Source organism: Dreissena polymorpha, chromosome 5, assembly GCF_020536995.1.
Source record: "Dreissena polymorpha isolate Duluth1 chromosome 5, UMN_Dpol_1.0, whole genome shotgun sequence".
NCBI lineage: Eukaryota > Metazoa > Mollusca > Bivalvia > Myida > Dreissenidae > Dreissena > Dreissena polymorpha.
In genome coordinates, this window is record NC_068359.1 from 42,881,447 (window position 1) to 42,896,402 (window position 14,956).

The 14,956-nt window shown below is 35.3% G+C and overlaps 1 protein-coding gene across 1 annotated transcript in view; it reads right to left on the reverse strand.

Moving 5' to 3' along the window:
• Nucleotides 1-1,921: 1,921 nt before the first annotated feature.
• Nucleotides 1,922-14,956, reverse strand: part of LOC127880821 (DNA replication licensing factor mcm2-like) — a 53,820-nt gene continuing 40,785 nt past the window's right edge. Inside the window, exons 17-18 of the mRNA XM_052428268.1 lie at nt 14,791-14,946; nt 1,922-3,559 (exon numbers count right to left, since the gene is read on the reverse strand). Of these exons, the coding sequence (XP_052284228.1) occupies nt 3,449-3,559; nt 14,791-14,946 (267 nt within the window). The 3' untranslated portion in view covers nt 1,922-3,448. The remainder of the gene's footprint in view (nt 3,560-14,790; nt 14,947-14,956) is intronic.

Genomic DNA, 14,956 nt, shown 5'->3' on the forward strand with positions numbered 1-14,956 from the left:
AGATACAACTTCTGACCAAGTTTGGTGAACATCTGATGAAAACTACTTGAATGAGAGAGCGGACACGGACCGAATAACCGACCGACCGACAGACAAGCTCACTCCTATATACCCCCTAAACTTCGTTTAGTGGGGGTATAACAACCCACACTCCTTAAAGGCATAAACATGTCACGTACTAAAACAAAAATCGTGAGGATCACAAACGGGGATGAATCACAAGAGATGTTCAACAGGATACATTTCAGCAGATGATAATAAACGAACTAAACCATGGGATGTTTATTGATTATGCAAAATATTACATATCAATTATCAATGTGTAAATTAGTTCCCCATGACTTGCTTTCAATAAGATCTATTAAAAATAGTTTTTTTTTAAAACAAGGCTTTTGTCAAGCAATATGGTCCCCTACCGGCTCCACCATTGTCAGAAATTCCACCATTTTCAGAAAATATTATTTTTTTGGTTGCCATAGCAACCGTAATATTTAACGTAGGAACAAAATGAAATGACGTGCATAATGTCCATATTGCAATCTATCCATGTTGCAAGTTTCATGAAAAATATTAAGAACTTTTTAAGTTATCGCAGGATCCAGAAAAGCACCATTTTCAGCAGTATTTCTAGTCTATTTGTTGCCATAGCAACCAGAATTTTCGAAGTAGGAACAAAATGAAATGACGTGCATAATGTCCATATTGCCATCTATCCATGTTTCAAGTTTCATGAAAAAATTTAAGAACTTATAAAGGTATCGCAGGATCCAGAAAAGTGTGACAGACAGATTCACAAACAGACAGACACACAGAGCGCAAACCATAAGTCCCCTCCGGTGAAACCGGTAGGGGACAAAAATCATCAAATTTTCAAAATGTTTTGACATTAAAACTGACGTACTAAATTTCAAGTATCAAGTGAAGAAATTTTGTTCAACCCCTATCGTCGCTACAATAGAGCGGGTATGGAGATAAGTTAAAGTATCAATTTGGTTTAGGTTTCATTTTTTCCTTTTGTGACTTTTCTTTTATTATAAAACAAGAGCTGTCACCATAGGATGACTTATGCCCCCTATAAACGCTTGATAGAAGTTATGAGCTTTCTTCGAAACCTAAACACAGATTTCGAAACCTAAACGCGGACCCTAAGTTCAAGGCCACAGGGGTCAAAATTTGTGTGCGTATGGAAAGGCCTTGTCCGTATACACATGCATACCAAATATGAAGGTTATATCTCAAGGGACATAGAAGTTATGAGCATTTTTCTAAACTTATAACGCAGATTTCGAAACCTAAACGCGGACCTTAAGTTCAAGGTCACAGGGGTGAAAATTTGTGTGCGTATGGAAAGGCCTCGTCCATATACACATGCATACCAAATATGAAGGTTATATCTCAAGGGACATAGAAGTTATGAGCATTTTTCGAAACTTAAACGCAGATTTCGAAAGCTAAACGCGGACCCCAAGTTCAAGGTTTAGGTCACAGGTGTGAAATTTTGTGTGCGTATGGAAAGGCCTCGTCCATATACACATGCATACCAAATATGAAGGTTATATCTCAAGGGACATAGAAGTTATGAGCATTTTTCGAAACCTAAACGCAAAGTGACAGAAAGACAGACAGGACAGACAGACGGACAGTCCGATCACTATATGCCCCCTTTTTTTTTCGAAAGGGGGCATAAAAAATTCATGTCCCCATGTCTATACTAGGGGACATATTGTTTTTGCCCCGTCTGTTTGTTTGCGTCAAACTTTAACATTTGTCATAACTTTTGTAATATTGAAGATAGCAACTTGATATTTGGCATGCATGTGTATCTCATGAAGCTCCACATTTTGAGTGGTGAAAGGTCAAGGTCATCCTTCAAGATCAAAGGTCAAATACATGGGGGGACATAGTGTTTCACAAACACATCTTGTTATTTTATATTTTATTCTCTTATAAATATATCCGCAACACAAAGTATGTTAACATGTTTTTTTTAAACATTGAGTGGTTGCTAGAACTTAATGAAATTGTTGTAAACAAGTAAATACGTGAACAACATGATTTTAAGTTCATTACATGTGTGTAAAAAGATCTTTGAAGCAGTACGCCAGATCTAAATCTGTGGACAAAAATGAGCAAAATGAAAGAACACAAGGTGGCTGAACACACTATTCAAGGTGAATAATAAGCACTAGGTTGCGTATCATCGGATGACATGCACCGCACTTCCACAAAAACATCAGCAAGGGCATGTACACATGTTATTCAAATTACAATTTTACAATATGCAATCGCTTTCAATGCACATTAAGGGAGCTTTTCATCACAAATACTCATTACATTAGTAACAAAAGAAAATACAAAACAAGAGGGCCATGTATCGCTCCACTGCTTTTTTATGCGAAAAAAACATGCAATGCGCATGGGTTTAAATGCATCCAAGCATGTGACTTTCTCTTTCTATCCCTTGTCCCACTGGGCATTAAAAGTTGGGTGAGCTTTTTTATATATGGAAAAAGTTACTACCATGGTAACTTAACAGACTTAAAAGCCCGGGAATTGTTGCACAGGTCCTTTGCTTATTACGTAGGTACATTTATCTCTCCAAAAGATATTGTCGTTCTTTCTTATATAAGCATATTTCAATTTTCTGACCCCCAGGGCAGGGTCAAATTTGACCCCAGGGGCATAATTTGAAGAAACTTGGTAGAGGACTACAAGATGTCACTACATACCAAATTTAATAGCCCTAGGCCCAATGATTATGGACAAGAAGATTTTTAAAGTTTTCACAAAATAGGCCTTATATAAGCAAATTTTCAATTTTCTGACCCCCCGGGGGCAGGGTCAAATTTGACCCCAGGGCCATAATTTGAATAAATTTGAAAGAGGTTCACCCCAGGAACATTCCTGAGAAATTTCATCAGAATTGGACCAGTAGTTTAGGAGATGTTTAAAGAAAAAGTTAACGCTGGACGGACGCACGCACGACGGACACAGGACCATGGCCCGTATTCACCAACCGATTATTAGACTTAAGAATAAAGAATAGACTTAGAACCAAGAAAAATGTGTTCAGTGTTTGAATATATACAGGCTTCCACTGGTGATTATGTCATTAACAAAATGTTCTATATGAAGAATAATATAGATAGAGATGTTTACTGCAGAGTTTGACTCAAAATTAAAGAAATTCTGAATATTCTTATTTAAAGAATTTTCTTTATTTTTAGACTTAAGTCTAAGAATTGTTTGGTGAATACGGGCCCATGACATAAGCCCCGCTGGCCTCTGGCCAGTGGAGCTTAAAAATATATTTCAGGTTGCAATTCCCAGTGATTCACTTTCCAGATATTCATTAAATATTTAATGTTATTTTTGTCACATATGCGTGTATCTTAATAAACACATATTACAAGTGATAAAAAATATGATTTTCCACATCATCACCAACTTATATGTTCTGTATGACAAGGTTGCGTTTGCTGTCGTAGGAAAATCTGTTCGACTTGAAGGTGTCACTTTCATAAAAGGTTGCGAGGTTTGTGATGTTGATCTGACGAGCCTGGAAATCAAATAATAATCAACGTTTTGTTAGTTAATTGCCATAAATTAAATTTACATGATACTTAACAATAAATGTCAGTAATTAAGCTTCACAACCTTTTAGGGCTAAAAAGTTATCAACATGGAAGTTTTCAAAATAAAATTATCAAATTTGAGAAGCAACAAAATGACTATAAAATTTAATTCTACTCAAAACCATGAAAACCATCACAAAAGAAAATTTGACTTTTCATATGAATATAGTTCTCAAAAGGTGAACGTAACATTTAAAATTCGATTTTTTTGCTTTTTACCATACATTGTGTAAACAAATGAAATATATGAAAATTTAAGTTGTCAGAGATACACATCTGTAATATGTGAGGAATGTAGAAGGTATGAAGATTTGAAATGATATTTTCCGTTTTACACGGTGTTTTCAATATCCTCTTTAATGTTTTGCACTAAGGTAATACAACACAAGATAAAAATCTTCCAATTAGAGTCATAGGCTACAGGGACAAGTGTGCAACAAATGTTAAAAGCCCATAAACACATAAAATCAACAAATATTTTGTACAGTATTTCGAAAAGTAAAGTAAACACATAAACAAGAGGGCCATGATGGCCCTGTATCGCTCCACTGTTTTTTCTTTGCGCAGAAAACGTGCAATGCGCATGGGTTGAAATGTACTCAAGCATGTGACTTTCTCTTTCTATCCCTAGTCCCACTGGGGGTTTAAAGTTGGAAGGGTGAGCATTTTTATATATGGAAAAAGTTACTACCGTGTTAACTAAACAGACTTAAAAGCCCGGGAATTGTTGCACAGGTCCTTTGCTTATAACGTAGGTAAATTTATCTCTCCAAAAGATATTGTCGTTCTTTCTATGTCACATATTTTTAGATGCTGAAGATCAAATCTACGCATTTGATTTGAAACAGATTCACAAGACCCATAGTAATCAAAATGCCTTAACCCTTTACCAAACGACACATTTTGGACTTTCCCAATTTGAAAGAGGTTGCAGACGTCAATTAAATTTAAATGGAATATGAAGGAAATGATCAGGTAGGGTAGAAATCATTGTGATAAAAGGAGAAATTGCTCATCAACCCACACATCCCTAAGACCAACAGGCCTGAGAATATTATGATAATCTAAAGATTATTTCTTTATATTTATAAATGTATTTAATTAAGTAATACATTTGACTTCTAAGATCAATTCATAACTTATATTAAGAAAATTATAAAATGGTCAGAAATATATATGGATTGTTGAGTAATTGACAATCATATCCACAATTCATGAGTCACAATTTACAAATGGAACAATGAATCATTAGTGATTAAAAAGGAGCATATACGATAGTTAAGAACATTGCACTTCATTAATTTCAACACCTTCTCTTGGATACAAAGTTTGAGTTTACCGTGCAGTATCATATATTGACTTTTCTTGAAATAATTATGTTCATGGAAGTTGTGTTTTTAAAATCAATAACATATTATTAAACTGGTTTAAACACTACAAAAAAGACATGAAATTAACATGTCATCCAAAATATTTTCATCCGGATATATGGTCACTTTCGACATATTAAAATAAAACCCGACTTTTTTCAGTTTGTAAGAAAAACATTCATAACACATGTTCTTACTTCAATGCCTTTGTAAGCAGTCACCATCTGACCTAAAATGGCACTCAATGACAGGGTTTTATCTCATGTTTTCAAGATGTTGATGTTGTTGTTGGTCACAGCCAAACAGCCGCAGTAATCTCCACAGGTAAACGTCATATGTTCAGTTTTGTGAGCCCCGGGGCCGGGTCAAATTTGAGCCCAGGGCAATAATTTGAACAAATTTGGTAGAGGACTATTAGATATCACTACAAACCAAATTTAGTAGCCCTAGGCTCTATAATTAAGAACAAGAAGATTTTTAAAGTTTGCACATAATAGGCCTTATTTAAGCATATGTTCATTTTTGTGACCCCTGGGGCTAGGTCAAATTTGTTCCCAGGGGCATAATTTGAACAAACTAAGTAGAGAACTATTATATGTCACTACCTACCGAATTTGGTAGAAATAGGCCCAATGGTTATGGACAAGAGAATTTTTTAAGTTTGCTCAAAATGGGCCCAATATAAGCATATGTTCAATTTTGTGACCCCTGGGGAACGGTCAAATTTGATCCCAGGGGCTTAATTTGAACTAACTTGGTAGAGGACTATAAGATGTCATTACATACCAAATTTGGTAGCCCTATGCCATACGGTTATGGACAATAAGATTTTTGAAGTTTGCACAAAATAGGCCTTATACAAGCAAATTTTCGATTTTTTGACCCCCAAGGGCAGGGTCAAATTTGACTCCAGGGGCATAATTTGAACAAACTTGGTAAAGGACTATTAGATGTCACTACATACCAAATTTGGTAGCCCTAGGCCCAATGGTTATGGACGTAAAGATTTTTAAAGTTTTCACAAAATAGGCCTTATATAAGCAAATTTTCAATTTTTTGACCCCCCGAGGCAGGGTCAAATTTGACCCCAGGGGCATAATTTGAACAAACTTGGTAGAGGACTATAAGATGTCACTACATACCAAATTTGGTAGCCCTTGGCCCAATGGTTATGGACAGTTAGATATTTAAAGTTTTCACAAAATAGGCCTTATAATATAAGCAAATGTTCAATTTTTTGACCCCCCGGGGCAGGGTCAAATTTGACCCCAGGAGCATAATTTGAACAAACTTGGTAGAGGACTATAAGATGTCACTACATACCAAATTTGGTAGCCCTAGGCCCAATGGTTATGGACAAGAAGATTTTTAAAGATTGCACAAAATAGGCCTTATATAAGCAAATTTTCAATTTTTGACCCCTCGGGGCAGGGTCAAATTTGACCCCAGGAGCATAATTTGAACAAACTTGGTAGAGGACTATTAGAAGTCACTACATAGCAAATTTGGTAGCCCTAGGCCCAATGGTTATGGACAAGAAGATTTAAAAAGTTTGCACAAAATAGGCCTTATATAAGCAAATTTTCAATTTTTTAACCCCCCGGGGAAGGGTCAAATTTGACCCCAGGGGCATAATTTGAACAAACTTGGTAGAGGACTATAAGATGTCACTACATAGCAAATTTGGTAGCCCTAGGCCCAATGGTTATGGACAAGAAGATTTTTAAAGTTTGCACAAAAAAGGCCTTATATAAGCAAATTTTCAATTTTTTAACCCCCCGGGGCAGGGTCAAATTTGACCCCAGGGGCATAATTTGAACAAACTTTGTAGAGGACTATAAGATGTCACTACATAGCAAATTTGGTAGCCCTAGGCCCAATGGTTATGGACAAGAAGATTTTTAAAGTTTGCACAAAATAGGCCTTATATAAGCAAATTTTCAATTTTTTAACCCCCCGGGCAGGGTCAAATTTGACCCCAGGGGCATAATTTGAACAAACTTGGTAGAGGACTATAAGATGTCACTACATACTAAATTTGGTAGCCCTACGCCCAATGGTTATGGACAAGAAGATTTTTAAAGTTTGCACAAAATAGGCCTTATATAAGCAAATTTTCAATTTTTTTACCCCCCGGGGCAGGGTCAAATTTGACCCCAGGGGCATAATTTGAACAAACTTGGTAGAGGACTATAAGATGTCACTACATAGCAAATTTGGTATCCCTAGGCATAATGGTTATGGACAAGAAGATTTTTAAAGTTTGCACAAAATAGGCCTTATATAAGCAAATTTTCAATTATTTGACCCCCAGGGGCAGGGTCAAATTTGACCCCAGGGGCATAATTTGAACAAACTTGTTAAGAGGACTATAAGATGTCACTACATACTAAATTTGGTAGCCCTAGGCCTAATGGTTATGGACAAGAAGATTTTTAAAGTTTGCACAAAATAGGCCTTATATAAGCAAATTTTCAATTTTTTGACCCCCCGGGGCAGGGTCAAATTTGACCCCAGGGGCATAATTTGAACAAATTTGAAAGAGGTTCACCACATGAACATTCCTGAGAAATTTCATCAGAAATGGACCAGTAGTTTAGGAGAAGAAGATGTTTAAAGAAAAAGTTAATGCACGCACGCACACACGACGGGCACAGGACCATGACATAAGCCCCGCTGGCCTTTGGCCAGTGGAGCTAAAAATCAATGTTCCTTATAGCAATTGCCAAAATTTCAACAATAGCTAGTATGGTCTGGTGACATAGTTTAAGGGGCATACAAAATGCTAGTTTTTATTTTTTGCGTCACAATATATTCCGAGTTCTCATGAATATGTCTTTGTTCCAACGCTGCCTGAAGCCAGTCTCCTGTTCGCTCATAAATGTTCAGATATCGTGGCGGGAAATTAACATTGAATATATTGCTGCACAAAAAATAAACAAGAGGGCCATGATGGCCCTGAATCGCTCACCTGACTCATTAACAGGGTTGGCACCAATCGACCACCCCCGGTTTTAACCGCCGGTTTTAACCGGTTAAAACCGCCCCGGTCAATACTCCCGAAGTGGTCATTACTGGTCAATACTGGTCGATTGAACTTTACCCCCAATTTTGATTTATATTCCATGCCTAATTAAACAATATTGATAATATAAATTAAACAGACATGTTGCCAACAATGTCTTAAGCTATTAATACCCACTATTTTATACCTGTTCATGCAATTTGTAGGCCAATCACTCAAAATTTGCAAATTAGTCAAAGTTGATCAATTGGATTTTTCTGGTCGATTGAACTTTTTTAAAAATTGTAATGAATAATGAATGCTCAGATAATTCTGTGCTTGATTCAACAAGAACCTGAACCTGTCAATTACTGTGTATGAGTTGTTTCTCATGCCCCACTGTCCCTACAGTCTTCTAACAGTCTTTTCACCTATACAGGTTAGGGTACCCAAAACTGATGATAGGGCCTTAAATGGCACCTTTTTGACATGATCCTTACTTGTCATGTATTTTTGCATTGATTTCTTTAAATACTTTTTAAACAAAATAGTGAAAAAATCTTTCATTTTCCATTGATATAAAAAGAAAAAACATATTAAGAAATAATTATTAAAAGAAAAAATAATTTAAAAGAAGAGTAGACCCACAATTAGAAAACATTATTTTTTGCAAAGACCTATAGATTACACAGATTGGAAACTTCGCGACTTATCGGGCTATCTCTCGGCGGGGTCACGTGGTCGAGAAACTGATAAGAACACTTGGGATCAGCAGACGATTTATTCCATGAATCAATCGGAGTAGTCCGGAGATAGCCGGTGTATCACGATTGCGATAAGATAGCGACGCGTCAGTAGCAACGGCTACGATTATCGAGAAAAGTTATGCGAAAATGTTACGGCGCTGTAGAAAGGCGGCTGTAACTTGGTAAAAAATGATCCGATTTTCATAAAATTAAGTTTCATAGAAACATGAGTAATTATGTTTTTATAAAATCTAGATTTTATTTACCTACAATAAGAATTCATAATGCCGCGATCATTGAAGCAATTGCGCTAAGAACTTCCAAATCGCGGCGAGAATGCTGTTGAATAGTTTATTTGAAAGGCTTTTGCTGATAAAATATTCTTGTATAATTTGGTATTTCAGACAGTTAAAACCTTATAAAATATTATTATTTCAAAAAGGATAGATATATGTGGACACATAGATCTAGGTCTCTGATTAAAACAACATTACAGTATAATGAATGCTATGATCGTTCGATCCAAAAACGGTTTTAGTTCGACTTATTTCAATATTGATTGTGTAGATTTTTTTCAATTGTTTAATTCTCTTTTTATTGAGATTTAATTCATGAGTTATAGGTTATTAAAGTTTTGTTTGTAATCCAGTTTTTTTCTTTTGGTAATTAAATTAAGCTTTCAGTATCGTGGGCTAGGATTTCGCGAAAAGAAAAAAACAAAAACATTTCAGGCGCGTGTTAATCGTCGGATCAATTAGCGAACTGAAGATGCTTTGTGTGTTTTTTCTTTACGCTTGAGAATTAATTAAAGGAAGGGATTCTTACTTCAATTATCAGTTTGCGTTGTTGATTGATTTTAATTGTGTGATCAGTGGCCGCGGCCGGCGAATTCATTCTTTATATGTCATTGTGATGTCCAATTAAGGTAAGTCTTTGTTGTGAATGTGTTAGATTTTAATATACTTGTTTATAATAGTACGTTATAAACACAATGAAATGCTGTATAAAACTGTTAAAAAAAAGGCTGTTCTCGATTGTGTATCTTATAAGTTGGACATACTAGTACATATTTTGGATTTTACATTTTTAAATTCTGTATCATTTGTGCAATCATGTCGCGTAACAGAGACCCTGATTTTTTCGCTTGGAGTGATAGTGATTTAGACCTTGATGAGCTTTTTGAAGGGGACTATACTGACAATGACTCTGTTTGTACTGATAAACATAGTGTTAGTGTTGATAAGAAAGATATATATGTGTGTCCAATTTGTTCACGAGAATACAAGACTATATATATTTCTTACTGTAAGAGGTTTTGCAATTACAAAACTAATAAATAAGAAAACTGAGAAAAGTGCAAAAAATGAAAAGAAAACATCCGCCAGCCTGAGAGATGCTTTAAAGTCACTGAATACCGGTAATTTGAAATAAACTGGGACTATAGGTCTGTACCAGAAGTTTAACATCAGGACTATCAGTATGGGAATATTGAAACTAATAACGTGTGCTCTGCTATTGCTTACGCTTTTAACAATGACAATTTGTGGTTTTTATAGTCATCTCACAGCTTTTGTGTTTTAATAGTAAGCTCACAGCTATCTGTTAAAATATGTTTGTATATTAACTTGCATGTGTAACATTGACAGGAAAACTGGTAATACTAATAAAATAAGATATTAAATGAGAATCTAAACCCATACATTGTACTTTCATCTAGTTCTTTTATTCATACCAAGATAAACATATTACCCAGAATAAAAATCTAAAAATCTTATTTCTTCAATTTGAGGTGAATAATGACAAAGTTTTTCACAATGAACCAAAGCACGTTTGACAACATGTGTGTATAATAGGGTAAAAGAGCTTAAAATTGTACCATCTTTGTACAAGGCCAAAATCCTTTAAAATGAACATTATCCTACAGTTTAATTAATTCATACCAAGATTAACATATCACCAAGCATAAAAATCTGACTTAATCTATTTGTGATGAAAAATGAAAAAGTTTATCAAAAAGAACAAAAACACGTTTGACAGCTATCTTGTACAACAGAAGAAAAGAGCTTAAAATTGTACCAACATTGTATAAGGCCAAATCCTTTAAATTGAATATTTTCTTGTAGTTTGTTTAAATCTATACTTAGATTAACATCTTGCCTAGCATAAAAATCTTACTTCAAATATATGGGATGAGAAATAAAATAGAAAAGTGTTTCAACAAAATACAAACCACTTGATTGAATGAAATAACAGTATAAATAGTACAAATTGTACAAAGGCAAAATCCTTTAAAATACCTCATTTTCGTCTACTTTTTATAAATCATACATAGATTAACATCTCACCTAGCATAAAAATCTTACGTTATCAATATGTGATGCTTAATGAAGAAGTTTATAGAAAAATGCTTCGGGCCTTTCAATTTTTCAAAAATTATCGAAAATGAACGAATCCAGTGTTCTCTTTCAAATTCCGATAAATTAATAATTAATTAGAATAATAACTACCAAAACCTAAAGAATTATCAAGACAGAAAATAAATACTTATTTCTTATCACACAAAAAATATTCAATATGTCTTTTTTCGGAGACCGACTTTGCTATTACGTAAAGTTCGTAACGTTGCGCTTTCAGGCATTCATTGCTCTGCAAACTGACAACCGAGCGCTAAAAACACTAATTAACACATTAATATTGTTAATAACAATATCAAAATAATATAAAATAACCAGATCATGCTCAGAATACCCTACGACATCAAATATTAACGACTAATTACGAAGAATAATTGTTTGCTTTATAAGAAAATGGCCGACAGCAGCTGGAACAGGGAATAATCTACAGGTACACCGGCATCTCCAAAATCAATGTCACGTGACCCGCGTCCGCCGATAGATATTATCGCATATCGCTATAGCGGAGACGAGAGATTCCAATCTGTGTAATCTATAGGTCTTTGTTTTTTGGCAAAATCAAGAACTTTGATTGTTTATTCATTTGAATACCAATTGAACGTTTAAATATGAAAGGGAAAAAACCCTCTTAATACAGAAAGAAAACAAGTTAAAAGTAACTATTAAGTACAATGCAATCTCCTTTTGTGTGAGTGATATGAAATAGCCTAAGGGCAGATTTGCTTAATTGTCAATATCAGAGACATAACACTGCATGCATTTTATTACCAATTAAGGCTTAGAGGCCAGATTTATTACCCTAGAATACACAAGAGTTCTGTTTGTCCATCTGCTTATCAAATAGATATATCAATAGATAAGTGAAATACTATGGTACCTACAATAGTAATAATACTTTAGTAGCAGATGTGATACACTGAGATAAAGGTATTGCCTTAGTCCTTATGTATTTGTGGCTGTTTCCATAAATAATAAAGAAGTAACTTTTTACAGCTTTTAAGATTTTTTTTACAATAAATAACTCAGAAAAGAGTTTATCAATTACAGAATAATTATTCATTTAATATAAAATGGCTCCTTTGTGATGTTTAAATGCTACAATTTTCAATCGACCAGTATTGACCAGTAAAGACCAGTAATGACCAGTATTGACCGGTTTTAACCGGGTATTGACCGCCGGCCCGGTCAATACTCAATTGACCGGTCAATATGCCAACCCTGCTCATTAAGATCAGATGAAAACTATGACCTCTATTGTCTACACAATGTTTTTCTATGATTTGACCTAGTGACCTAGTTCCTGACTCTAGATGACCCAAATACAATCCCAATCCAGATTTCATCAAGATAAACATTCTGACCACAGTTCATAAATATTGGATGAAAACTGTGACCTCTATTGTCAACACAAGGTTTTTCTATTTATTTGACCTAGATTTTTACCCCAGATGACCCAAATACAATCCCACCCAGATTTCATCAAGAATTCTGACCAAATTTCATAAAGGTTGGATGAAAACTGTGATCTCTAATGTCTACACAAGGTTTTTCTATTATTTGACCTAGTGACCTAGTTTTTGACCCCAGATGACCCAAATAAAATCCCAACCCAGATTTCATCAAGATAAACATTCTGACCAAATTTCATAAAGATTGGATGAAAACTGTGACCTCTATTGTCTACAGAAGGTTGTTCTATTATTTGACCTAGTGACATTGTTTTTGACCCCAGATGACCCAAATACAATCCCAAACCGGATTTCATCAAGATAAACATTTTGACCAAATTTCATCAAGATTGGATGCAAACTGTGACCTTTACTGTCTACACAAACAAACTGTTGACGGACGGACGCACGGACACATGCAGGCACGCAAAACGGACGCCGGACATCACACGATCACATAAGCTCACCGTGTCACTTCATGACAGGTGACCTAAAAATATGTGTCGGAGATAAACATGAACAGTTGTGGTTAAAATCCCATAGAAACAAAGGCTGTTTGTAAAACATGCATGCCCCCCTATATGGGCTATAAGTTGTAGTAGCAGCCATTGTGTGAATACGTTTTTTGTCACTGTGAATGGTGGTGGTGGTGGTGGTGTAATAGTAGTAGTAGTAGTAGTAGTAGTAGTAGTAGTAGTAGTAGAAGTAGTAGTAATAGTAGTTGTAGTAGTAGTAGTAGTAGTAGTAGTAGTAGTAGTAGTAGTAGTAGTAGAAGTAGTAGTAGTAGTAGTAGTAGAAGTAGTAGTAGAAGTAGTAGTAGTAGTAGTAGTAGTAGTAGTAGTGGTAGTAGTAGTAGTAGTAGTAGTAGTAGTAGTAGTGGTAAAAGTAGTAGTAGTAGTGGCAGTAGTAGTAGAAGTAGTAATAGTAGACGTGGTGGTGGTGGTGGTAGTAGTACTAGTAGTAGTAGTACTAGTAGTAGTAGTAGTAGTAGTAGTAGTAGTAGTAGTAGTAGTAGTGGTAGTAGTAGTAGAAGTAGTAGTAGTAGTAGTAGTAGTAGTAGTAGAAGTAGTAGAAGTAGTAGTAGTAGTAGTAGTAGTAGTAGTAGTAGTAGTAGCAGTAGCAGTAGCAGTAGCAGTAGCAGCATTACAAGACCAATACTTAAGAATGATCAAATGGGAAAAGGTAACATAGCACCAGCAGTAAATATGGGGCTCATTTACAGGTCAGATTTGGAATCTCTGCTGTAAAATGAGATTTTGAATGAATTAAAGGGAGGCAAATCTGTAATAAAAAGAACATGCATAAACCGTAGTTGTTTCCCTTGTTTGAACCATGCTAAATCCTTACAAGTTTGAAAAGAATTGGATGAAAAATTTGGACTTTATTGCATAAACACCATTTTCTCAATTCAAGGGGAGGTAATTCTGTACTTCATGGACCAATAATGCTCATTTTTTGTAGGGTTCGTGTCCTCATTGATATAAAGACACTGTGCAAATTTGGAAAGGATCGGACAAAAAATGTGGAAGATTTTTGAAATTTTTCACAAAATAGGCAAAAACGAATAAACATGCAAAGTTCAACGAGCTCCTGCGGCCATGTTTTTTGACGAATCAAATTTCTTTGAACAACTTTTTCAGGGGAGCCCTCAAAGGTCATCCCTGTGAATTTTTTTGAAAATCTGATGAGCGGTTTCTGACAAGAAGATTTTTTAAGGTTTTTACCATATATGGTCATGGCGGCCATCTTGGTTATGTGATCAAATTTTTTTTAACAATTCTTTTGTCCCATGACCTAGGGATGCTCCACATGAAATTTAGTTGAAATTGGCTCAATGGTTTAGTAGAAGAAGATGTTTACCAATTGTTTACAGACGGACGGACGGACGGACGCCAGACGCTGAGTGATCACAATAGCTCACCTCGAGCTATCGCTCAGGTGAGCTAAAAACGAGCATTTTGTATCTTGTTCAATCTATATTACCATACCACATCAAGCGTTGAAATTTTGGATATTGCTTTAAGGAAAACTGATTTTGTATGGGTTAACTTTATTTTTCGAAATATTGTACAAAATATTCGTTGTTTTTGAGTATTTGTTACTAAAACAATTTTATGCTCCAAAGGGCACTTCACAAACATGGTACACAAAGCCCAGGGAGAAAAATACAGACCTTGTCAGCAAGGTCCTTGCAGGAGATCTCAATAATTTCCTGTTCCTGTCCGTACCGGTTCCTCTGGAAGGACATCTGGTCCTGGGCCAGCTGCTTCAAGATGAACAGCAGCAGCTCATTGTTGTCCTTCTTGAATGCCAGGTACCGGCCAAATGTCTAAAAATGG